Source organism: Centruroides vittatus, unplaced genomic scaffold (assembly GCF_030686945.1).
Source record: "Centruroides vittatus isolate TY-2023 unplaced genomic scaffold, ASM3068694v2 contig_751, whole genome shotgun sequence".
Lineage (NCBI taxonomy): Eukaryota > Metazoa > Arthropoda > Arachnida > Scorpiones > Buthidae > Centruroides > Centruroides vittatus.
Genome location: NW_027122488.1, coordinates 596,252 through 623,071, shown reverse-complemented (window position 1 = coordinate 623,071; position 26,820 = coordinate 596,252). Strand labels below are relative to the sequence as shown.

General features: G+C 32.5%; 1 protein-coding gene across 1 annotated transcript; it reads right to left on the bottom strand.

The window, feature by feature from the left end:
* Nucleotides 1-306: 306 nt before the first annotated feature.
* LOC136981311 (eukaryotic peptide chain release factor subunit 1-like) lies at nt 307-26,689 on the bottom strand. Its single transcript, XM_067277610.1, has 11 exons — nt 26,291-26,689; nt 16,007-16,182; nt 12,262-12,401; nt 10,045-10,183; nt 4,664-4,854; nt 4,459-4,588; nt 4,221-4,376; nt 4,087-4,151; nt 1,880-1,952; nt 1,129-1,203; nt 307-540 (listed from the first exon to the last, which is right to left on the bottom strand). The coding sequence occupies exons 1-11, from the start codon at nt 26,386-26,388 to the stop codon at nt 461-463; spliced, it is 1,323 nt and encodes a 440-aa protein (XP_067133711.1). The 5' UTR covers nt 26,389-26,689; the 3' UTR covers nt 307-460.
* Nucleotides 26,690-26,820: the final 131 nt, after the last annotated feature.

Below are 26,820 nucleotides of genomic sequence, written 5' to 3'. Positions count from 1 at the left end.
CATATTCATTGTAATTTTAAACACGTGTGAATTACGAAATAAAATATCGATTTCGCTAAAAATAGTAGTAAAAATGACTGGCGCCCAGTAAAAAAAAAACTACCCATATTTTTCTTTTATAATTTTTTACCACGGGAGCGTCGAATTTTTACCAGAAAAGGGTGTAAATTGGGGTTTTTCCCTAACTTTAAGTACGTTTTGGCCGCCGCGAGAACCCGCCGAGCGTTTTTTATAAACCGAAAGGTAAAATGTGCGGACACTGGGGTATTAACAAGCGCGAAGTCCGAAGAAAGGAAGTGACGAGAGTTAAACGAAACGATTGCACCATTTTATTACCGGGCCGGCCCGCGCGGCCGGGTCCTTCTTATAAAAGAGCAGAGGCCCGGGCGGGTGCTCCGGGTAAGTCGGGTGGTCTCCGTTGCCGGGCCAAATTTTGCCGTCTGCCGTACAAAAAATTGAGTTACAGATCGTCTAGGTCGAAGTCGTCCACGCCGTCCAGAGCTTCCAGCGTCTGAAAATCCACTCTGTATCTCAGTATTCCTGAAAATACAACCATCGTCTGTTAAGTCCGCACTCTGTCGCACTATTAAAATTACTGCCAGCCGTAACTACTTTTAATCGCGCTACCTATTAGCCTCGACGTCGGACGGCTGAATTTTTAGGCCACGTATCGATATAGAGACGACGATTATATTCTACCATTTTTTGGTATTATCTTTAGAAAGACTGTATAAATAATATAGTCTTCAATAAATCTTTCCGCGTCTATTGTCTATTCTGGGTCTTATCGAAGTGGCAACCAGTCAATGTGCGCTAAAAACTCGTTTCCCGCCAATGACGCATTGTACCGCTTGGTAATGACGTAGGTGCGAAACCAGCCCACGATGCCGTCTTACGGACGTATTGGCCCAGTAAGTCGAAGGCCGCTGCGCCAGCTTTACACCCCGTCCCCGCATAAAATATGGCGGGTGCGCCGTTAAATCTAACTACGCCCCCGGAGTCTGTCAGCGGACTTTGTTTTCCTCGCTTTCCCCCCCGGAAAACCCTAAGTACCGAACTCTTATTTCCCCCCTTTCAACGGTCGCGTTACGGATAGTGGTAAAACGGACTTGTCCTGTTATTATTTACCTCCGATTCCTCCGAAACCTTTGACATACTGTGAGCCTTCTTGCGATCTGTCCGTGATAATTTCCAAAGTCGCTCCTGAAAATACAATCCTTTATTTTTCAAAGTTTTACGCCACCGAAAACATATCCGCCTGTTAAATTAAAAACTAAACCGTAACTTTCATCTATTTACCGAATCCCGTACAGCAGAAAATATTTAATACTAATCAATTTATAAAGGTAACTCTCGATCGACATTATTTCTTAAATAAATTTCAGATTTAAAATATTTTATCGCGATTTTTAATTTGTGCCAAAATCGAATCCGGTCTTTATCTACCGTCCCGAAAAAACAATTATCCAAAATCTGTCTCCAATGGATGATCCTTGTCGGTTTGAGCGCCGTCCAGTCGTTCTCGAGAGACGTCGAAAACGACAAAACTTGCGTAAAACCATCCGGAACGGAAAGCCTAAATATCCATACGAAATTTAACCCGTCGAAACGTAAATGAAGAAATAGTTTGTCCCACGATTTTTTCGGATTGTTTAACCATGCGCGGCAAAATATATTCTCCACTGAAGAATTGTTTACTAAATGTAAATGAACACAAAACAGTCGATGTATTTCTGGCTAATTCAGCAAAGACGTAACTGAAAAACGTTATCGGGCAATTATACAAATATCGGGAAGATCCCAATTTATCTCTGAATAAAAACCGGTATATTTAATTAGTTTTAAAATGTATAAATTATAATAACGACTTTTTACTCACCGAAATTCTTATAATTGTTTGCTAACCATTCCAATAGTGGCATGGAGTCTATCAATTCCAATTCTACCCCGGTCTGCAAAATATAATTTACCGTTTATATACCGTATACGTTACGAAAATACTTCGAATAATTTAATTTTTTTGAAATAATCAAACATTCAAATTCCTGCATTGCTAACTGCAGACAATAGTTACGATTAAATGATACGACCTAAAGATATTTCTGGCATTTTGATTTAAAAAAAACTCTGGGATTTTTACATAAAAATATTCCATTTTATTTCACGTAAACAAAGTAACTGATACGTGGTGCCTTAAAGTTCTAAGGTCTCCCATTTTTTTTTCTGACAGAAGTTTCAATTTGTTTGTATAAGTATTTTGTCATTTCTCAACATAATCTCTGTGCAGATATACATATTTCTCACAACGTCGACACCATAACATCATGGTCTCTGAAAACGCTTCTTTAGGGGTTTGTTTTGACCACTGGAAAATCGCCGATGCTAGAGCGGTACGACTGGAAAATGTGCGACCACGGAGTGTGTCCTTCATCGTTCGAAAAAGCCAAAAATCGCTAGGAGCAAGGTCAGGTGAGCATGAGAAACCACTTCAGCATTGTTTTCGCGGAGAAACTCCTGTGTTAACATCGTCTGATGAGCTGGAGCATTGTCTTGATGAAAGAGTATGCGTCCAGCCTTTTGCTGGAATGCTGGAAGCAATTCGTGATGACAACATGCAGGGCCGAATTTACCAATCCAGAGGCCCTGGGCACAAATTCGATGGGGGTCCCCCCTTTTAGAGTAGGCAAATTTGATGATTTAGAAAATTTACACAAAATACTGTACTTTCAATTAGATTTGAACTAGGAAGTTGTAAATTTCATTTAAAAATAAGGTTATTGTAAACATACATATATTTTATTGTGTAAAACTAATTATTTTAATTTCATTGAAAAATACCTATGTGAAATTTTTTCCCGAAATTTTCCGATGTTTCATAGGTTTTTTCCCGGGTTTGGTTTTCTCTGCCTGTTGCCCTCATGATTAGGCCACACTAGGCTGTCGCGGTAATAGAAAAAAAATTATGTTTAAACATAATTTTTTTTTCAGTTTTGTGGGGGCCCTGGGCACAGGCCCCAAATGCCCTTATGTAAATCCGGCCCTGACAACATGATTGCGCGTGGAGCAAGTTGCTTCACGTGCGCAATCATGTCAGATCGGCTGGTGCGTGGGCATGGATGTTTCGGTTCGTTGTCACTCGATGTTCGCCCTTCTTTGAGCTATCACACCCACGAACGCACATTTTTCACATCCATGACACCACCATTACATGTGTCACTCAACTGGCAATGAATTTCGGTGGGTTCATCCCACACAAGTGCAGATAACGAATGATTACGTGTTGCTCTTGTAATGAAAACATCGCCATTTTACGTATCAAAAACGCCTCTCACTCGAACTGCTGTTGCTAGAGTTCCATGCGCAGTGCTACCCTCTGTTATGCGACCACAAAAATGTCTGCTGCTTTAAAAAAACTCATGTTGCTACCTGTTCCCTTCCCCTAGAAAAAAATAGACCTTACAACTTGAACGCACCTCGTAGTAACAATAATGTATAATAAGTTATTCGAAACGAAAACATCCAAAGTAACAATTACGGTTGATAATTTTTTTAAAACATATATTGTCTGAGTAACTATAATAAGATTGTTTAAAATATAAACACTTTGCAATAAGAATTATTATACGAAAATTATATCTACAAATCAATTATTATTCCCACTTTGGAAATACTATATATAAATATATAGCTTATTTTACAGTATTACATTTGTCTAATTTTAACGCGAGTCTAGAAGCAAATGCAACCCTATGACAAAGAACAATTTTACATTCGAAGAGCAAAAAGTCGCAATTACGCCATCGAGACCGGCTCCCCCATTACCATCGGCAAGAATTTGATTGTCGTCGATTCTTCCGATGGCATCCAACTTGACAAATTTCGAGAATTTCCAATAAATTTTCTAACATTAACGCAATTAACGTTATTCCATACGACTTCGAGCAAATACGGATCAATTTCGCTTTATTCGTTTGTTACTCGGAAACTCGACTCGTTACTAATACTACATGTATTCTATAAATCAAACTATTTTAACCATCGAATTTGTATTATTATTATTATTAAAACAAATCATTTAAAACTTACTTCTTTATCCGTAAAATGTGTTTTGTCTTTTTCTTGTTCCGGCGTAAGATGTATTATCTTTTCCTCTAAAAGTAAAATATTAATCGTAACGTATACGGTATAGTATGTACATTTCCGAGAATTTAAATATTTACCGTCCGTAGTATGATTTTTTAATACGTAACGAACTATATCTAGATTTTCCCAAGCTATCAGAATTTCCACCGAGCCCATTTCTAAAGCTCTTAACGTATCGTCTACACCAAAACAATACTTCCCGGTGTCTTGCGATATTTCGTCAAAATAACGCCCTGTAAGTAAATACGTAAAAATTTCAAATTATTTTATTTAATGCATAATTTCTATCGTGAAAAATTAACAAAACATTCTTACCGATAAGTTTTTTTTCCTGAATAAATTTAACACTAGAAAGAATTTCTGCAGATAATTCAATGGCTTGATTAAAACCATTTTCTCCACCGTAGGATACGTCTACTAACTTTAAAACTTTAATTTGTAACCTCTAAAAAAAAATGCTTCCTAATAATTAACAAAGAAAATGAGTCAAGTAATCGTAGGAAGGTACTGAACTACTTACTGGATCGAACATATCCGACTGACTTAATTCTGTTTTAAAATCGGCAGAACCCGCTAAAATCAATCCGGCTATGTTTGGTTTGTCGTTAGTAATAAATAACTGTGTCGCAACTTCTGCCACTTTACGTACGTAATTATGCCTCTTTTCCATCCTTAACCTTGCAAATCTCAAAGCAGACTGACCGCCACGTCCTAAAATAGATATTTTATTAAACTAATTGATTTAAGTTGCAAATTTTTGAAGAGATGTTATTTCACATTTTTAGAAATATTTCATACAACCGAATCTGCAATAATAGCCAACCGCTTTTCGAGATTATTTTGTATGCATTTCAAAAAGAAACAATCTCCAAACAACAGTTGTTTCTTATGTTTGTGCCGTCCTCGGCTACACTGATGATACAGTGCTGATTCTGTCCAACAAAAATGGACAGAGACTACAGGAGCAGGCAAATGAAATTCTACAAAAAATATCTGATTGGAGTCAAAAATATAAGTTAAAAATAACCATATTTTCACATTTTCCATAATTTATCTCTAAACGTAAGCCTTTACAAAAGGCATTCAAAATCTATATCAATGTAAACAGGATCAAATACCTGGGTGTATTAATTGATTGATCCAGCGCCGGATTAAGCCTCTAGCGGGCCCTAGACAAAATTTAAATTGGGACCCCATTTAAATAAGTTGCTTCTGAACAAATCTTATATAATGTGACATTAGTGTAGCTAGCATGGGTGACACCCGGTGCGGATATCGTGGTGTCACTCCAAGTCACACCGTAGTGTCACCCTTTTTATCTCTTTTATAAAACACTATTGAATAGTAATATCTTCGCACTCGAGGCAACTTGAACGCTATATCGAATATGCGATGTCGCGACATATAAGTTTAGATTTAGAAAATAAATCATAACCATACGTCAGTACTACCACAAGAGGCAGCCCTAGGAATAGTTCTAGATCAGTGGTTCCCAACCGGTGTTCCGCGGAACACTGGTGTTCCGTAAGCATCTCCTAAGTGTTCCGCAGATTTAGTCGCAAATCAGAAAGTATACAATCGTATTCGATCCGCCGAATATTAAAAAATTAAAATCATAAAATTTTCATAAACTTAAATATATATGTACGACTCGTACTTATCGAGTGTACTACTGTTTCGAATAAGATAAGGCAATGATGAAAACTGAATGAAATATGTAAAAAACATCAGGCACAAGTTTCTCATTAAAGTTATTTAGGTATATTTTTTCCTGTCTTAGAATTGGCGTTAATAATATGAGTAGAGATTTTGAATTATAACTGCTCAATTCTAATAAAATAACTGATGACAAGCTTATGTATTTCATATTAACTTAGGTAAGTGTTCCGCTAAAGAAAATTGCTTACAAAAGTGTTCCGCATCCTAGAAAAGGTTGGGAACCACTGTTCTAGATGGTGCAAGAGATCTCGTGGCGTGTATATTACTTCTGACGCATGGGTGGCTGTTGATCCTTTTTTTTTTTTCTAGGTAATAGCTAGTCGAGCGGAGCTTAGTAGGAATTGTTAAATACAGCCTTTTCTGTCCTATCGAATTTCTTACATAATTTTTAACTCGTTTTGAAACAGAGAAATCTGCACTGAAGCCAGGCCCCTCCGAATTACGGGCCCTAGACATTTGTCTACTTTGCCTATTCGATAATCCAGCCCTGGATTGATCACACTTGTACACTTGTAGCTGACAGGGGCGGAAGACCAGGTGCACTCAGTGGTATTACCTGGCTTGAAAGTAAAGAAAAGAAGGCAGAAGGCGAAGGTGAAAATACAGAAAATAGGATAGGGGCGGAAAAAGGAAGGTAAAGGGCGTCTTCATCGGATTTATTAAACCAAAATAAATAACCTGGATTGATCACAGCCTCACATGGACCAAACATCTGGAGTATGTTACCACCAAGGCATGCAAAGTAACCAACATGCTTCTCAGCATTGCCCACAAGGAGTGGAGATTCAATGAAAAGGCTATCAAATTATTATACAAAGCATGTATAGAACCTATAATTCTTTATGGGGCTCCATTCTGGGGGCTTGAGGCAGACAAAACTAACATTAAAAAGAAACTTCAAACTGCACAGCAACCAATAATGCTCAGGACATGTCGGGCTTATCGCACGGCATCAAATGCTGCCTTGCAAGTGCTATCTGGTTTTAAGCCACTACACATAAGGGCCAAGATGATTGCCTGAATCTGGACACTCGACGACAACAGGTGCAACAGCACAGGTTTCAAAAATCTTAGTACATATGCGGAGATCGGGTGTCTACCAATCTTAACAAAGACTTCCTCACGACGCTTGTGGATCAAAATAATTTTAAAGAGATCTCTCCCAGTGTGCACCCGGCAAGAAATAACAGGATAACCATAACCAACATTGAGGCGAATCCAATTCCAACCTATGTCATCTTTACAGATGGGTCCAAACGGGACGAAAGAGTAGGCGTATCCCTTGTACATATGATTCATGGCAACCCAACATTTAATCATCATCGGGGTTTCAAGCTGGCTGGTTACTGTATGGTGCCAGAGGCAGAATTGTTTGCCATCTCTTGTGCACTAAAATATATTCAGAAGTCAAGGCTTATTAAGGGCAACGTGCGCATCTATATGGACAGTCAAACGGCCCTGCGAAGAATCAACAGATATAACACCAAATGCCAGATGACAAAACTGATTCATGACACTATCAATCAACTGAACAGTGTAAACCTTTATTTTGCTTGGGTCCGAGGACATACAGGTGTGCAGGGAAATGAGGAGGCGGACAAGATAGCGAAGCTCTACGCCAACTCATCTGAAAATAAAATATACACTGACATCACAAGAACCAATATCAGGCACATGGTAGAACGGACTGCTATACACCTCTGGCAGAATGAATGGAATGATGGGAACACTGGTCGGTTGACCCATCGTTTCCTCCCCAACATTCAGGACCGCCTTATTATGAAACACTTGAACATTAACTTTTTCTCAGCACAAGTGCTAACTGGTCACAGTAACTTTCACTCTTATTTGCACAGATTTGGACACAGTGAAACAGACACATCAGTGTAGTGACACAGCAGAACAGGATGTTGAACACTTCATTTTCGATTGCGAGATCTTCAAAAGACAACGAGAAAACATACAGTACTGCACATTGTACAATGGATACAACTGGCCTTGTCCCCTTCAGAAGCTGATCACAAACAAGCAAATGTTTGAAAGACTAATGAAGTTCATCGAGGAGACAGGAGCTCTCAAAGCAAACTTCAACCAAACTTAGGAAGACCTGAAAGTCATGCAGGATGTTAGTGCATTAAATCTTAGAACTGTTTGCCCTCTTTTTAATGTGAACAGTATTTTGTTATTTGCAAACTATTTCTGGTATGTTCTTATAGTCATTCAAGACAGCAGTAAGTTTCTGCAATGTTACATCAACTTGTATACAAATGTAAATCTTTTTCCATTCTGTTAAATTGTTAATTATTATTATGTTGTATTCCTGTTTCAAGCAACATTGTGCACAAGCGATATGCTTGGTTTTAGCCTAAGGCATGGGTACTCTGTTTATATTGCTTCACACATTGTCGGGCTTTCATTTCATTGTAAATACACGAACGTTTGTGTTGGTACTGTGTATGTGCCCCTGGCAAATCATTTCCAAGAACTGATCGTGCAATATTCTGTAAACGTTACAATTGACAAATTCTGGAATGAATGTAATCTTTGCTGTTTTCCTCATTTTGATCTGTTTTCTGTTACATTAGGTATAAACCTAATGCTTACAACCAAATGGCTGTATTATATTATTGTAAATTCCTGAAAGTGTCAGGAAGATTGTATATATGTACAACTTTGTATTTATTTTATTTTTGTTAATAAATGCCGACGCAGACGCCATGATACTTCTTTTTCATCCCCTTTCCTACCTCACTTTACCTTTCCCCTTCCCCTCTTTTCACACCGAGACAATACCTCTGAGTAGCCCTGGATCTTCATCCCCTGTATGCTATCGCTATCTTATGTTTGTGCCGGTGGCTGTGGCTCAGAGGTTTGTCCAGGTTTTGGCAAGGAAGTGCAAATTTCCCCACGTGGCTATATTTTTATCACTCTGGAGCAGTGGTTCTCAAACTTTGTTTGCAATGGAACCTTTTACATTATTTGTAATATAATGGAACCCTTATTTAAATTAATACTTATTATAATAAAAGAAATATTTTATTTGAAACACACTTACCATAAATTGGAATATCAAATTTTAGTGAGATGAATGCATCTGTTTTTTTTTATGTAAGTATCTTCTGGAAATTTGGTTTTATACTTGATAACTGGATTCTCATAGCTGGGACAGCATCCAGTCTGCTTCAATACTTAGTTTTCGTGCTAGCATATCTTGAAAATCCCAATTCACACCAATATGTACCGATTTCTTATGTTATGATTAAATGTTGCTTTTCAATGTAGCTTTACGGAACCCCTGACCTTGCTTCATAGAACCCAAGGGTTCTGCAGAACCCACTTTGAGAACCACTGATCTGGAGAAATAAACCAATAATAAACAATATGGTCTGCAAACTAATTCGCATCAAAATGCTATCCGAAAATGCTCGTGTAAATAATCGGAATGGCAAATATATTGTCCTGTAGTGAAATCCGGTGTGTGTTATTGGATGGCTTTGGTAAATAATGTTGTCCTGGACAAACTGTAGAAACATATTTTGCAGCTTGTTGCCATGGAAGAGTATGATAACTATAATTTCTCAGCCAACGCTCGGGATTCGCTAATAATTATATATTAACTATTCCATCAGTAAAAATGTAAATAAAAAGTGATATTTGGAAAAATCTGTTTTCAAAAGATATAAAGTGTATCTACAGTTTTTTAAAATATTTTTCGGGACTTTATTTGATTCTATTGTTGGCCAGATATATGGCTATATCCTGCCTATTTGAGTATAAATTATTTGGACAAAACTGAAAAAAATCGAGGTTTATTTTATTAAACGTATCTTTAAATTTAGAATGATTGTAGAGTATAACTCCAAATATCAAAGAATTTGGAAGGCCACCAAAAGAATCACCAGATCTTATATGGTTTCTTGTAGTAATATTTACAATATATTTTAAATTGCAACAAATACTTTTCTCCATAAGATAGGAAGGAATTTCTGAAGTGATTCATTACATTTTATTTCAGTAAATTTTACACATTTGTAACTTAATATCTTCATTCTATCTTTCATATTATCTTACAATGAATATATTATGAAATATGATAATGTTTGTTTTAATATGATTAAATTAATGATGATAATAAAACAGATTATTAAAAAATAAATTTTGGATACTACCAAATATACTTACCATGCTTTTTAGGTAGATCGACTGTAAACTTATGTAAAACTTCTCTTGTATTACCCTGAAGAGTGCCAAATAAAGCACCACTACCATCCATTACAATAAACCCAAATTTATTATCATCTGCTAAAAGAGCTGATAAAGCCTATAAAGTCAATAAAATGCATTTTATTAATACATAAATTTTCATATCTTGAAATGAGACAAGTTGCTAATTTTAAAAGTTAAGAAATCAACAAGAATGAAATGCAAACAAAATGCTTTTGAAATGTAATTTTTCCATTAAATTTCAGATGTATTCAAATTTTATGCATTTAAAATTGACAAATTCAGGTAATTGATTAAAATTTTAAAATAAAATTTTTTTATATTAATATTTATTCTTTACAACTAAATGTAGTAAAATCTCCATTAACAAACACTTCCGAATAGCAGATATCTCTACTTAACAGACATTTTTACCATCCCCGGATGCTTCAAATACAACATCTATAATATTTACCTCTAAATAACGGATACTGTCATCCATAACCTATTTTACAAAAACACAAAGTCCCACCTTTGATATTCTGAAAGAATTAATTATGTACAAGATATTTTAAAACCAAAACAAGGAATCACTTCAAATACTCTGAGGAAGAATTTTGACCATAGGCGGCAAATAAAGACTGACTTAAAATAGGAATAGGTAGGAGGGCAGGTTGTAAAAAGCCAAACAATATTCATTATATATTAGAAAACACTAATCTGTTTAAGTTGTCAAACAACATTTATCTTCATACATATTAATTAATGTTATTAAACTTCTCTCTTATTGTTGGAATTAAGCTTATGGTACTGAGAAACCAAACATTTTCCCAAACTTATTCATTCATTCAATAAGAAATGTAGTACAATAGTGATGAAAAAGAAACAATTTCAAGGTTAAAAAAACAGCATTTATTTGGTGAAAGTTCAATGGCTGTGATACAAAGGCAATTTGCTAACCACTTTAAAGTGTAGAAAGATATTCGGTTTTCTTGCATTTATAAAGTAATTTATGATCTTAACAGCTGCTTTGTGGTGGCAAGTAATTTTTAATAAATCATTTATTGAAAAAATGTTCGAAAAATTACACATACAGATTGTAAATCTGAACTCAATAACTATAAAGTAGATGAATCCCTACATGAGATCCAGGGGACCATAATTATTTTTAAAATATTTAAATTAATGTAACATTAATCATTTAAAGAAAAAATCATTTTTCTGTTTAAGTTGTGAGTCACAACAGGATTTTCTTCATTTTTGAAGGAAGTTCCTGTTGTTTACAAGGGGAGGTGGTAACATTGATATACTGATTCAACAAAGATCCCTATTGCTTCTCTCTTCAGGTGACTCAAATTGTCCCAATGATTGGACGATTGAATTAGAATAAATAAGGCAAACCATGATAGAATAGCCACAGAAACCCAGTTGCAGGAGATTGGAATAGGGACACCTCAACGCCTAGTTGTTTCCTGCAATTCCACTGAAAATTCTCCATCAAAAGTAAACACAAACGATAATGCTCATTTCCATACTATAGCTGGAACCCACGTGCTATTCGAGATGTTAATGTGTGTTAACCTGGTCAGTAAGATCTCCAAATCTTTTTCCAACAGAGTAAGTCTGGAACATGATTGGATGACAGATCCAAGTTCATCCATAACCAGCAGCAACCATTGCCAATCTGACCCTGTAGGTGCAGCAGGCTTGGAATGTTATCCCACAGGATGACATCCAACACTTTTACAATCAAATGCTTTATTCAATGTGGCAGTGACTTAAGTGGGTATTGAGATAGATAATATTCAACTTTCGTGTGGTGTTGCATGCACATTTTGTGAGTTATATTCTCAAAACTCATATCAATGTAAAAAATAAAGCAGATAAATATTCTGTGTAATTTTCATTCATCTAGCATAACTCCTACTTTGTGTTGGGAGTTCCATTTCTGGCAGTGTATTATCTATTTCACAGAACTGTTCAATATTCTACAATTTTTTTTGTTTTTATTAATTTGACATCAAATCTGAATAAAATATAAACTATTCATTTATTTTAACCTCATTTATCCAAAAAAATAAATATATCAGTATTTTGGAAATTATATTCAGTATTATACACAATAAAGCATTATTAATTATTTTTTAACATAATGAAAATATATAAAATTTTAATTTAATAAAAGCAGATTGATACCTCAGTATGAAATTTATTGTCACATAAATACAAGGAAGTATTAATCGGTTTGAATGGCTCAAAATCAATATTCACTTTCTTTTCTTTTCCTTCTTCTGTAACAATAGTTCCACAATATATTACAAGTCCATTTGGTGGCACTGAAAAATAATTTAATAATTCAATTTAATAAAAGATTTTTTTAAATAAATATTCTAGAAAATATAGCAAACATCAAAATTTTAATATTAAACTTCTCAATCTAGTTATGTAAAAACTGTTGAAAATAACTCCAATTAATAATTATTTAAAATTGATCCATACTGTAAATGTAATACCTTATATATATAATTTATAAAGTATAAATTTATATATTTATACTTTATAATTTACAAATACAAAACACATTTTTCATTACTTAATTCACATTTTGCAGTATAAAATAATTATTAATAAATACACTATTTGAAATTTTGTTGTTTTTAATAAACTGACATATATATATTTAAAAACATTCATTATTTTGAATTTGTTGAACCTAAGTTAAGGCCATCCATTGATTACATTTACAATTTTTTGAGCCAATTTTAATACTTTTGGCAAACCTTCCCTACTTTAACTACATGTACAACAGTTCATGGACTCTCCTAACATTGAAGAAATGACTTAGAAAATACTTGCAGACCTATTTTAACTGATAGTTTATTCATATGACTAGTAAGTAAGCTTGTAAAAACAAATTTGTATGCCACTGATACCACTAACAAGTTCTACAAAGGCAAAACCTTGCAGAAACATATACTTTTTGTGACCATCCCTTAAAATGTATCATGTAATTGATGGATGTATGTCCCTTAACTATAATAAATAAAAATATTAAAATGTACTTTAAATATACTCTGCAATATTTTTACTTTTCAAAAAACCTTAATATTAAATACTTAACAAATACAAACTTTGTGAAACCAATATATTAGTAACTAGCAGATGAGCCCAGTGTTGCTCAGGCAAAAAATAACAGCAGCAAAGAATAAGATTATTAAATTATTTGGTATTTCTAACCCTTCTATTACATTATATTATAATATTTGATTTATATTTACAAAGGTTATTGTATGTAAGGATTTATCACACTGAGTGCCCAACACATTTTAAAAATTCATTAAATTGTGTACAGTAGAGGAATAAAGAACTTTTAAAATGTTAAATTGGTCACTTGGTGTGATAAACCCTTACATAAGATAACCTTTGTAGTTATATAAATCAAATATTAAAATGAAAACCATATAGAGAGTTCGGTTACTTTAGCTTACCATTGTCATGTTTATCGCAATACTTCTATGGTAAGAAATGGTACAATTTCATTGGTCAAGTAGACCCCAATTGAAAATAAGAAATCTTAAAAAATTTAAGATGTATTTTTCCTAATGTTAACTAAGAAACTGTACCAGTCACAGTCAAATATCAAATAGTAATGTGCCAACAATCAAATTTCACAAAAAAAAAAAAAAAAAAAACGGACCAAATATTTAAACTCTGCACTCACAAAGTTACTGGCCAACACAAAATATGTTTTAAGTGGTTTTTGTATTATGTAATTTTCCTATTTGAAAGCCACCATACTGCTGGATCTGATAGAAAGAAAGGAGTGTTGCAAAAAGGAGTCAAAGTAATTCAACCCTCTTCCACAACAGTCCCTTTTTTCTATCATCAAAAGTAGTGGTTTACTTCCTCCTGAAAGAGAGGATGAGCAATGATACTAATACTAATTAATACAGGTCTACTATTAATATTTGAAAAGTGATCTGTGTTGGATGGGTTGTGACAGCCCAACAACATATGATCAAAGTTGCTAATCTTAACATCCTAGTCTTCACAACTTTGTTGAGCAATGTCCCAAGGTTGCTAGTGCATCTTCTATTGGCTTATAGGATTGAGTTTGTTCTCAAAACTTGATGGCTTGAGTTTGATAGAATTTTGGCATTTTCCAATGGGTCAAAGTGACAATGTCCCAGCTTCCTGACATGATTTAGGAGGCAAAAATAGAAAAAAAACCAGCACTGAGTGTACCTAATGATACAGAAACAAAACACAAGAACAAAGCAATCAATGTCAATTGCTTTGTTCTTGGATTGCTATCTGTGCCTAGCCAGTGCAAGGATAGTCTCTAAATGGGTAGCAAGTGCAAAGATTGTCTGTTCTTGTCCAGCTGGTGCAAGGATTGCCTTCTTTCCAGCTGTCTCAATCCTATTGTGACATAACAAAGTTGCGCATGTCCTAGTAATCTGTATTCTATATCTATATATTAACTGAAAGAGGATTTCAGTTTGTCCAACTTATTTGAGTAAATGGCTAGAACTACAAATACAGTACAAGTATCAAATTAAAGCTTTTAGCCTGTATTTGATGTTGCTGAAAAGAAATTTGAGAAAGCTGCAATAGTTCAGGCATAAAAGTACAATAAGTCTCTGAAACAAACACGTCACCATTGCTCTGTTAACTTTAGTCTGAGCAATTTTTGTATTTTGCAGTTTCATTATTGTAAATACTGAGATCAATAAATGTACATTTTAGTTACTAATACCATTGTTTTTATCTCTCTCCTAACTCAACCTCACCAATCCCTAGCCCCTCAAAAGCCCAAACAATGCCAGGCACATGCAGCTATTAAAATAAAAATTCGATTAGCTGATAAAATTGAAATAAGGAAAAACATGAAATTATAACATGTTTTTTTGCTTAAATGATTACAAAGACAGAAATAATACACAAAATATAATTTACATCAGAGAATTTACAAAATTTTTATATGTAAAAACGTCTTTTATACTGTGTGTTTTTTTGTCCTTTAATAAATTTGTATATTTTCAAAGTGCGATAAAGCAAGAATGAGCTTTAAACAGCAAATAAAAAAACATTGTTAAGCAGAGTTTTTGATTGATGGATTCTTTTTATTTGCCCATATCTTTTCAGAATTTTATTCAACTTTAAAATTGTATAATTTTGTTTCTTGAATATATATTACTGATATAATACTAATTTATGCATTCAATATTGTATAAAGCATAAACTGAATTAGAGGATTGTTAATAAACCAATTAACCCAGTTAAGTGGCAATTATAGAAATTAAACATTGAATTAATGTGTTTAGTTTGTGTATTGAGTGTCTTCTTTTATATAATTTTATATGAAATGTCCTCAAATATTGCTATTGTATTGAGTAAGGATTGAAAATTAAAAAAATGGTATGTTTTTCACAACAAATTAGATACATATTGTACTTGTTGAAGAAAAAGATTAGTAATTGTTTAAAAAAAAAAAAAAAGACTGAATTTGTCAAATTTCTTTAATTTATTAAGGTATCAAAATTACAATTTTCTTACTTTTTCTATACTATGACTGTTTATAAAGGAAGAGAGAAAAAAATCATTGCAAATTATAATAATTAGCGAGGTTGAGGCCAAAGTTTTCAATGCGAAAACGTGTATGTTGGACATTCAGCACCGCCTTCCTGTAAGCCTAGAAGTTTGACAATGGCATTTGGAATGTCGAGCATGATTTCACCGACTTTCCAAACACTATTGTCAAATTTCTAGGCTTACAGGAAAGCAATGCTGAATGTCTGACGTACACATTTTCACGTTGAAAACTTCGGCCTCAACCTTGCTATTATCAAAATTAATCATTCAGTATAAAGTTAAAAATATGTAAACTGGAAAAGTATATAAATAGCAACAAATTAGTTAATAAAAAGTTTAAACTAACCTTTAGTATATAATTTCAATCTATGCTGGACAGACGTTATAGCTCCTAATACAGATAATCTATTTACTCTACTTTTTATATTTGAAGCTGTACCGAATTCATCTGCAAGCATTTTCGATACTCTCGATATTTGATCTTTAGGAGGAATAATGAGGGAAATCATGCTTGTGCCATTCCTATAAATATTTAAAAATTTGCATTAATGATAGAATTTAATTAAAAAAGTTAAATAAATTTTTTATTATACAAAGCTTATTAATAACTTAATAATAAATCACAGTTGTATTATCAGCAATTCGGTATCCTACTCTATATTAAAAATAATTAACTTTAAGTAATTTAATTTTTTTTTCTTTCTTTCTCCCTTTTACTTTCCTGGCCAGATGTTATGTATACATAACAAGGAAAAGTATTAAAGTTGCAACAAATTTGACCTTGAGATTTTTTGCAAATCTTCACATTTTGAGACCTCCTAAGCAAAAACATTTCCATGGACGTGTGTGTGTGTGTGTGTGTGTGTGTGTGTGTGTGTGTGTGTACATATGCATGTGTGTGTATGCACAATACTGCAATCTATTTAGTTTAATATCTCTGGATGGGATGAAGATTAAGAAACAAAATTTAGCATGGTAACTTATGTATGATGCTATTAAATTTTGATGGAAAAAGGTCAAAGGGTTAATTACAACAAACACAAAATACCAAAAACCCAGTAACATTTACTGAAGAAAACTAGCATTTTTAACTACTTTTAGTAGTCATTGTCAGGTTAGAATAAATTAATTTAGTAGCTCAATTATATTAATATCCAAACTTAAAATCCAGAAGTTATAATTCATTTAGTTTTCAAAAATAATAAATAGAATTTATTTGTTATGCATGCAAAAACAATTATAAAACTAAAAACATTATAGCTAAACTTAACAATAAATTCTTATTTTGATATATCATAATTATACAGAATTTGGATTAAAACAACAAAAAATCATAAGTGCAAAGAAATAACAGGAACATGATCCAAGGCCAAATAACTAACAGAGAGCTACAACTAGAAACAAAGAAACAAATTCCATTCCTCAAAGAAATTCATCAAGCATTTTGAAAGTTAAACTATAATGCATCTCCTTGGACTATCCTAGACATGCTCTATTAAGTTTGTGTCCAGGATCTGCAACAGTCCATCTTTTAAATATTCTTCCCTGAGAGGAAGAATATTTAATGGGTGGACAAAGCCTCTCAGCAGTCCAAGCCAAACCTATGCAGATAAGCATCATCATCCAAAGTCATTAGAATCCAAGAGAACTAATAGAAAAATTTTACACTATGCTGGCAATCTTATCTCTGCTACATGCTAATGCTATACAGTCAGAAGCTCAGAACAACTGAAAGCAGGAAGCACTTGGATTATTCAGCATTTATATGAAATGATGTGCATCTATTTAACAGTGACATCTAGAAAAATATTCTGCTGTCAGCAAATGTGCTTCCTTTCCAGATGCTAGAGGACAAATTTGGATTCCTTGTTCTTTCCAAATGAAAACACATTCAGAATTAATCTGAGAATCAAATTCCAATATTATCCTCTACAGTCACTTAAAGGAGCTTTTTTTGGTAAGATGAAAAAAATAAAAGAATTTTATTGCATAAATGCCATTCTCATTAAGATTTATGCTTAATAGCAGGAAATTACAGATAATTCTCTAGTATGAGCTCTGTCGTAACATCTTGTTATTAAGGCAAGATAACCATTGTCACAAACTATAACAATTTGAAATAATTTTGGCCAGATCTTCTCAATACTTTATTTTTCTCTTAAAGATAAAATCATTCTTGAGCAAATATTCAAGTTTCTTGATACAGGAGTCTAAAATTAATCTGCTTTTAACCATTCTATGGTTCTACTTTATTAAATCAAGTAAACATTTGAGATATTAATGACTTTTATTGACAAGAGATTGTTATTTCTTGAAAAATGTAGAAATATAGATAGTGTCATATCCTAATAGATTAACTTGATTAATTTTCTTGCTGATAAGAACTTATTTACAAATTTAGAGAGATTGATTTACCACATTAAAATAAATAATTCCAAATTCTGTTAACTTTTTTATATTTTACAAAAACACTTTTCAAACTTTAATTTCAAATAGCACAAAACTTTAAATTTGGTTTATCAGATATTGTTTTACGAGGATGATTCAAAAAGTAAGGTAACAAGAGTTCTGTACAAATTTTATTTTGCAGGCAGATATAGTGATACAGATTATTATGATACTGCTACATATTATTTTTCAGTATCACACTTATCTAAACATTTATTCCAACAATATACCAAGGCATCAATGCCGGCAGAGAAGAACTCTGCATCAAGCCCCGTCGACCACACCATGACGGCTTGCTGAACTTCCATGTCAGTTTGGAATTGCCTACCACCCAGACGCTTTTTCAATGGTCCAAAGAGATGGAAATCACAGGGTTCTAGGTTGGGGCTATAGGAAGGATGTTCCAGTACCTCCCACTTGAAGCATCATAACAATTCAGTTTTCTCAGTCCTGCCTTTATCAAGCACAGTGCACCAAACCCACACTTGTTTTGTGACATGACATTACCACCGTACACCTCAACACATTGACGATGAATTTCTACTGGTGAGTTACCCTTCAGACCGAATCACATCACACTACACACTTCCACGTTTGACCACATTTCCAAGAGCGCAGCCATTTTCAAAATGATATTGTAAGTCTGAAGTAACATTTGCACCATCTGTGCAATAAAGCTGTGGTCTTCTGCTGTTGCCCTAATGGGAAATTTGAACAAGAAGAGGAATATTACACCCATGAGAGCTCTTGTTGAACTTAACTTTTTGAATCACCCTCGTATTTTAAAAGTTTTGTTTTGTACTCTTAAATGATTAAATTGATTTTCACTATTTAATTTATTTATATATGTAACAATGAAGTGAAGTTTAGAAATATTTCTAAAGTTAAAATTTAAGACTGATTGATTTTTGACTTTTTATTTCATTTCATGAAAATGAAATTTTTACTTACAAGTAAAGAAGTTTATATATAAGTTAAAGTAATTTAATATCTTAATTTTTTTGCATTAAACTTGAATAAAAAGTACTGATATTTCTGTTACTAATAAAAAATATTTCAATAAGTCATTTCAGATTTAAAATCTTTTAGAGCTCAGCTGGGATTAATGCTATAAGACTTAAAAATCAAAGCTGTAAAGAAGACTAATTTTCTTTTTCCAAATGATATAAGCTTGGCCAATAACTCCATGTTGTTTTGTTGATAGATGGTAGTAGACATTAGGAAAAGCAACAAACTTCAGTTCAAATTCTGAAAACTTGTAACTGAAATTGACATTTCAACATTTATTTTTTTTAAAGTGTAAAGATTGGTTGTGTTTTGTGTGTTTGATATCAATTGAAAAATAGATAAACAGAATGAGCATTTTTGGCACATTATGCTTTTTTATTTTAAAAGGCAAAAATGCTGTGCAAACTTGTAAGAATATATGTGCAATGTGTGGCAAGAAGTGTCAAAGAATGTGTGCCACAAGATTTAGTTCTGTCCAAGACACACTGTATAACATGCTTGGGCCAGCTGTAAGAGATTGATTCTGACCAATCCACACTGTATAAAGTGAGATTGCAGGCATTCTCCAAATATTGAAATTGAGTGTGGAAAACCATTTGCATCAAATGCCAACTGCCTGAAACAAATTGCCTAGAATGCATTTCCATCGGTGATTCACTAAGAAAATGTGAAGAAAGAGATCCTTTTCTGAAGCAGATGATAACAAGCAATGAAAAATAATCGTATACAACATTGAATGCAAATGATTGTGGGAACTGTATGGCAAATCACTTCAAAGACATGACTTCAACCAAACAAGATCATGCTCTCAATTTGGTGGAAAGGGTTTTGTGTTCTACAAGCTGCTTCTGAAGAAGAGAACAATCAATTTGGATGCATACTATAACCAACTGGATAAATTGAATGCAGCTATTTACAAGTGTCTGGAATTGGTAAATTGGAAAGATGTCTTCCATCACAACACCAAACCTTTGCAAATGCAAGGTCTTGTCACATTCGCCATACTCACCAGATATTAACACTCTGATTACTATCTATTTTGTTCACTTCAAAATGATTTAAATAAACAGCACTTTGTTTCAGAGGAAGACATCAAACAGCACTTAAAACAGTTTTTTGCAAAGAAAGACCAAAGTTCTCTGAGCAAGGAAGTATAGAGCTGCCCAAAAGATGGCAAAAGATTGTAAATCAAAATAGTTTATACCTTATTGAATAAATTTATTGCTTTCTCTGAAAAAATTGTCTTTCATTTACACAATAAAAAAAAAACCCACGTGAACTTAGCCAACCCTATATAAAACTATATACTAGAATCAAATAGCACAAAACTAGAACTTTTATCAATTTTCTTTTGTATCGTACATTCTGATCAAAATAATTTAACATTTGTTAGAATATATTATTTTTAAAATTGTTTTAAGCAGAAAGTCAAAATTTCTATACATTTAATTTCAAATCAATAAATTTTTGTTTAAAAATTAAAATTATAGTTTTTCTTATATCACTTATTCTGTTTTACTTCCTAGAATTAAAATGTTAAATATATTCCGTAATCTATATCTTAAATATGAAAACTTTCACATTTCATCTTTTATGCATTAGTCTTTTAAATTTTTTACATGTAATAATAGGAAACTTAAACATATAAACTTCTTGAAACAATTTCTATATTTTTACTGTTTTGTCATCTTTTTTATCTTGTACAAGCAGAATTAACTCTTCAATAAACAGTCTTTAATTGATAATTTCATTTGGATAACAAGTAATGTTATTTTTCTGTTCTTTTGTAAACATTTTCAGTAAGGTCTAATTATTGTCAGAAATGATCAGAAAACAATTCAAAGTTTAGAAGAAACCTAAAGTGCTTAAAAGCATACAAATTTTTTCTATATCAATTTTAAATTATTACTATTTTTTTTATTTTATGTTAATATCTAAGAACACCCAGAAATACCAAAGAACCTAAAAATCCATTTTCTTAGGATTGTCTCTTATAAAATTTTTATATACCAGTATAAAAATTTAAGTGTTCCAGAACATTGCACTATCTTCAGAATGTCTCTCGTCGAAGAACTCGGAAATACTCTCAAAAGAATCTCTTTAATGCAATAAATAGTTTTTACGTGTTGACTAGTTTTACAATAAAAAATAAAAAATGTATTACAGGACAACAAAAACTTTTCTCAAGATGCCCTTTAAATAAAAAGGACAAAACTATTAAAAGAAAAATATACACAAAAAATAACAATATAATGCTATAGTAATAAAATTCTAAGAAAAGAATATTAGATGTTTTGAAATGTTTAAGTTTTCACTAATTAAATAATTTAGCATTTCTTTTTATTTTTTAATCTATTTTAATATTAAATATATATATGGGTTATTTTGATAAAATATATTTAAAATTTAGCAAAGTATAAAGAAAAACGCTTAAGAATTAATAAATTCTCACATACAAAACATCTTAATGTTGGACCATTTTTATTTACTATAAATTTAAATTTATAAACTAATACTCTTTTTATAGCAGATTCAATCTTCAGTATAAAAAACAGGCAATCCCTCTGTGGAGAATTTCTTTCAAAAGCAAACTATTTTGGATTATTTCAGCTTCAAGAGATAGAAAGTACTTCTTGTTAAGCATTGTTAAAACAAATTGAAGAGAATATCTCACTTCTATTTCTTGTCAGCACCTATTTTTTTAATGCCTTTGTTATTAATTTTAACACAGTCATCTGTAAATAATCATTCTTTTTTGATTTGCCTGTTACAGCTTTCTTTTTATTAAAATTAAATGCAAACAACACAGAATTCCTTCTTGACTTTTTTCCTTGACAAATTAGAATTAGAAAATACATTTTAATTAAAATTTACTTATTTTTAAGTATATTTACTTCATGGTTTATTCAATATTTTCTAATCACACAAAAAAATAAGTTTTTATGTAAACAAAATTAGGAATTTTTGATAAGGAAACATTGGAACATAAAATCAAACTCTACTTACTACATTTATACACCTATCCCTCGATTTACACGGAAGATAGGTTCCTGAGAAAAACGTGTAACTCGAATTTGTATCTTTTTGAATGTAAAACCATGTAAATCGAAAAGTATGCAAAAAACGCATAATTTCGTTGTTTATTAATTATGAATTTTTTTCAATTTTTTAAACGTACATAAATCAAACAAAAATATTGAAAGGCAAAAAAAATATATTCTTATATTAATTAAATACAAAGTACAAAGGAACAAAAAATAAAATCTGAAAGATTCATAAAAATGTATCGTAATGTAATCGTTTGTTACTTATGAATACAAAAAATTAAAATTTCTGGTTTAAAACTATGTGCAATGAATGCAACTTCGTGCGTATGAGGGCGTACCCTATATCGGTTTATCGGTTACTATTTGACAGATTGAAATAAAACTGTCACCTAGTATCCTAAATATCAACTAAAACATATAATTAAGGTGGATTAGAATATAGATGTAGATTAGAGTTAAAAATTGTTCCTTTTGGTCATAGCCAGTTTATTTTCTACATTTATTTTTTAAACCGTGTAAAAGCGAAAACGTGTAAAAGAAGTACCGTGTAAAACGTGGGATAGGTGTATACTACTAAATCTAAACTATATTGTCTACTAATTTATTTAGTTATTAGAATAATTTGATATTATAAATAGATATGTCATCATTTTATGATAGTTTTATTTTAAATTATTTAATCTAATTATTAAAGTTAATTTAACAGATAATGAATTAATATAATTTTTAGTATTTGAAACCTGAATCAAGTTATAAAAAATAAACACTAATAATTTGTTGAAAAGAATAATTTTAATTTTTTCTCTTAAATGTGTTGTCAATTAAGAATGAAATAATTGATTTATCATTATTCTTTTAATACAAGTTACAAAAAACGAAAATGCTTTCTAGAATAATAAACTAACATTTTTTAGTGCATTCACATCAACTTTGGAATAACTAAACTGTAACAGTATATTCTGATGATTGTGCAACATGCTTGAAAAATAGTAAGTGAAAGTAAATTTCCTTTCCAGAAAGCAGGATTTTTAATATCTTATATGCAAAAGAAATAACATAATTACTATTGCAAGATTAATGATAATCCAAACATACAAGAAAAGCTCTTTACAATAAAAAGTAAATTTTCTTTTAGAATCTATTTCAATTTATCATATGAAGATTGACACAAACTCCCGACAGATATAAGTTCCAGATATACTCACTTACTCTACTATAGATAGAACAAAGAAATCTTTTTATGAATATGGCCTTAATTTTATTTTTAAAATATTTCTTCAAACTGGATAATTAAACAGAATAAAATTTCTAATCACTACAGACAGTGGCCAAAAACTGGGATCACCATGTCCTTCAATTCAAAGGACAATCTCATATTTTAGTTAAACTGTCCATATCCTTTACCAAACAATTTGTCCTTCATTTTTATTTTTTAATGTCTGTTTCGTAAGATTTCAACACAGGCACATGTCTATCTTCATTTATCCTTCTCCATAAAAAGATGTGGTTTACCTTAAATATTTAAAATTCTAAATTAAATTAAAATTTGTAAATATTTATAGTCAATGTGAAAACTATAATTTTTAAATCAAAATCAATAAATTTAACCAGAATGTTTAGTAATTAATTAAAATCTTTCAATTTTACTTTTTTAAATGGGACAGTGAAATGAAGGTTGGAGAATAATAGCATTATTCATTTTTTAAGCATTTTTAATCCAGTTTAGTAAGTTTGCACTGCCAGATTTCTAATCAAGTTTAATTATAACTAAACAACAACATATACAAATCTTACTCAAATATTATTTGAATTGGTATTCAAGAACATTTATCTTATATGTTTGCCTTTAAATTCAACAATATTTGCAACACAAAAAGTACCAAGAAAGGAAACCAATTTGCATGTTCTCCATGGATCTATCTACATATTTACCAGGCTTCTTTTGTAAAAATATCGAGAATAGCGCATATCAAACAAACCCAAAAACTTCAGAAAAACATGAACCACATATCGAGTGCAAAATCTTTTCAATTCCAAGAGATATGCTTCAATGTGCAATATTAACTTTTTAAACAAGACAAAAAAGATTGAGAATGAAGTTCTTGCAAACATCGTTAACTTACTGTAATATAAATGACTTAAAATTCTGATTGAACAACAGTCATTAACAGCAAAGCTGTGCTGCCATATCATCATCATCATCATCCATCCTTTAGCTAGCACTGGGATGGGGTTTCCTCTGGAGCCCATACACCAGCTGTAGATGCTGCAGGAATTCTGACAGCATTAATAATGGCCTTCTTTGCTTTTCAGTCTGTGGCTATAGCTTTGGCATCATTGAGGCTTAGTTGCAGATTTTGCAAATCTTTCCTGATTTGGTTGGACCATGTCCTTTCAGGTGCTTCTCTCCACCCTTTCCAGCCCGAAGGGTGTTTCCACCAGAGCATCTTATGTGGTATCTGGCTGACATCTGTTCTACAGACATGGTCAAACCATCTCAATCTTTTCAGTTGGATGCTCTTTTTAATGGTTGGCTGATTGTTGCAGTAATTTCATTTCATAGGCGATTGCGAAGGGTAATAACTCCCCGGATCTATCGCAAACATTGCATTTGGAAAACCTCAAGTTTTTCAGATATGGTTTGAGTAAAGTCCACGTTTCAGATCCATAGAGAAGAATTGGTAAGATTAATGTCCGAAATATGGGAAATTTTAGTTTTAAGTGCAATGTTAGTTTTCTGCCATAAACACCATTCTAGTGAGGCAAATGACAAAGTTTCCTGACCGATACAGCTATTGATGTCAGGGGTAGATGACACTTTCCTCTCTTGGACTAATGATCCTAAATATTTTAATTCTTGCACTTGTTCAATTAAGACTCCATTTAGGTAAACGTTGGTTTTATCTGTGACCAGAAATTTGGTTTTATCTACATTAATTTTTAGGCCATATGACTGGGCAATACAAGCAATGTCAGAAAGAGAGTTGGTGGCCTCAATGTCAGTGTTGGTGAATAGACACTGTCATTGGCAAACATCAGGTCAGTAACAAGCTGTTTTCAGCATGCCGTACCCTATTTCTGCTGTCATTTAGCAAGAGAGAACAAAACGAAATTCACACACCGCCCGATTCATTAAGCAAAAAGAGCAAACTGCTTCCAATAGTAGACCATGCAGCAAGATGCCGCTGGGTCTTTAGAAGACGAGGGCCCTGCATTATCTACAAAATACTCAGTGTTTCACAACCACCATGTCCACGAGGCTCTCACACAAAGGAAACTCATACGCCAACTGCCATAAACAACCGGGCAAAACCAGCCACCATAATCAAATTATTTTTTTTCGTAACTTAAACAAAGGTTTAATAAAAAATGCTTTTTTCCCCATGACAAGTACAGAATAAACTTTACTTTCCTACACAAATTTTGCTTTTCATGTTACTTCACATCAATAAAAATATTAAAGTCCAAAACAGCTATAAATGATTAATTACTGATGCCATTATCCTAATTACAATTCAAAAAGTGCACTTCTTGGTAACACACAAACTCCAAACGAGGTGTTTCTCACCCTTCGAAATCATAGATCCTTCCCACGCCAGCAAAAGCGTCAAAAGAACCGCACCCATACGTGCGACCCTACGTCTCCAAAGGCCAGTTTTTACCACATACGGGCATGCCGCCTGTTCTCTACGTTCCACATACGTTCGACACGAGCCCACACAACGCCAAGCACTCTCGAGAACGGTCAAACGGGCAACTCGACTCCGGGAGACCATATCCGGCTAAGGGTCACACATAAAGTAGAATATTTTAAACCGAATCGGCAACATCTCTTTGGTAACTACATGCAGAAACTAGTTTCAAAAGTTTCGTAGTTTTACCGTTTCGATCGTTTCTCGTCGTAATTTCATTAAACTTTTATTCAAAAGGAAAAACTTTATAACAAAATTTTGTTTTTTTCCTCTTACATAACATTACTGAGAATTACGAGTAATTACACACCGAGCATATTTTATACAATTACTTTAATTAACCAAGTATAAACGAGAGATGATAAATTAAAGCTATAGTGATTTTTTATAGTTATTAATATTTAATGATTTTAAGTAAATTATTATAAAAATTACCCTCTGGCAGCTTCTAGACTTTTGATTAATTTTTTAATTTTCCAGATTTCCACGTTTCTGTCGGCGTTCGATTCTTCTAAATTGTATCCCGACGACATGACGACAGAACCGAATTATTCTTCGAAATGAAAGCGACGTAAACGGGAGAGAGAGCGACCACGTTGGCACCTTTAATACGACTTAGGCTTAATCGACTCGATCCGAGTAAAGAAAAAAGAAAGGCCAATTAAGCGATCGGGACGACTTAAATTAAAATAAACGTCGCTCCCGTAATCCTCGTGCGAAATAAGTCTAAGTAAAAGATTTAAAATATCTCCAATCCATACAAAACCACAAAAACAAAAAACGTGCTCGATATAAAATCGTACCGAGTCGCCCGCGGAGAACCATGTGAACGAACGTAACGTCATCGTTCGTTCACACGCAAAGTTAATATAATTAAACGATTTCTAAAAGTCTTCGATTACTAATATTAATTATATTATATAATAAAATAAAAATAATTAAAATACCGGTACGATGTTTACTTT

Coding starts and splice junctions, on each gene's coding strand:
- LOC136981311 (XM_067277610.1), bottom strand. CDS start 26,388: ATGTCGTCGGGATACAATTTAGAAGAATCGAACGCCGACAGAAACGTG. Junction 10,184..12,261: donor ACAATAAATTTCATACTGAG/GTATCAATCTGC, acceptor TTGACTTTATAG/GCTTTATCAGCTCTTTTAGC. Junction 541..1,128: donor AGGTTTCGGAGGAATCGGAG/GTAAATAATAAC, acceptor TTGTATTTTCAG/GAATACTGAGATACAGAGTG.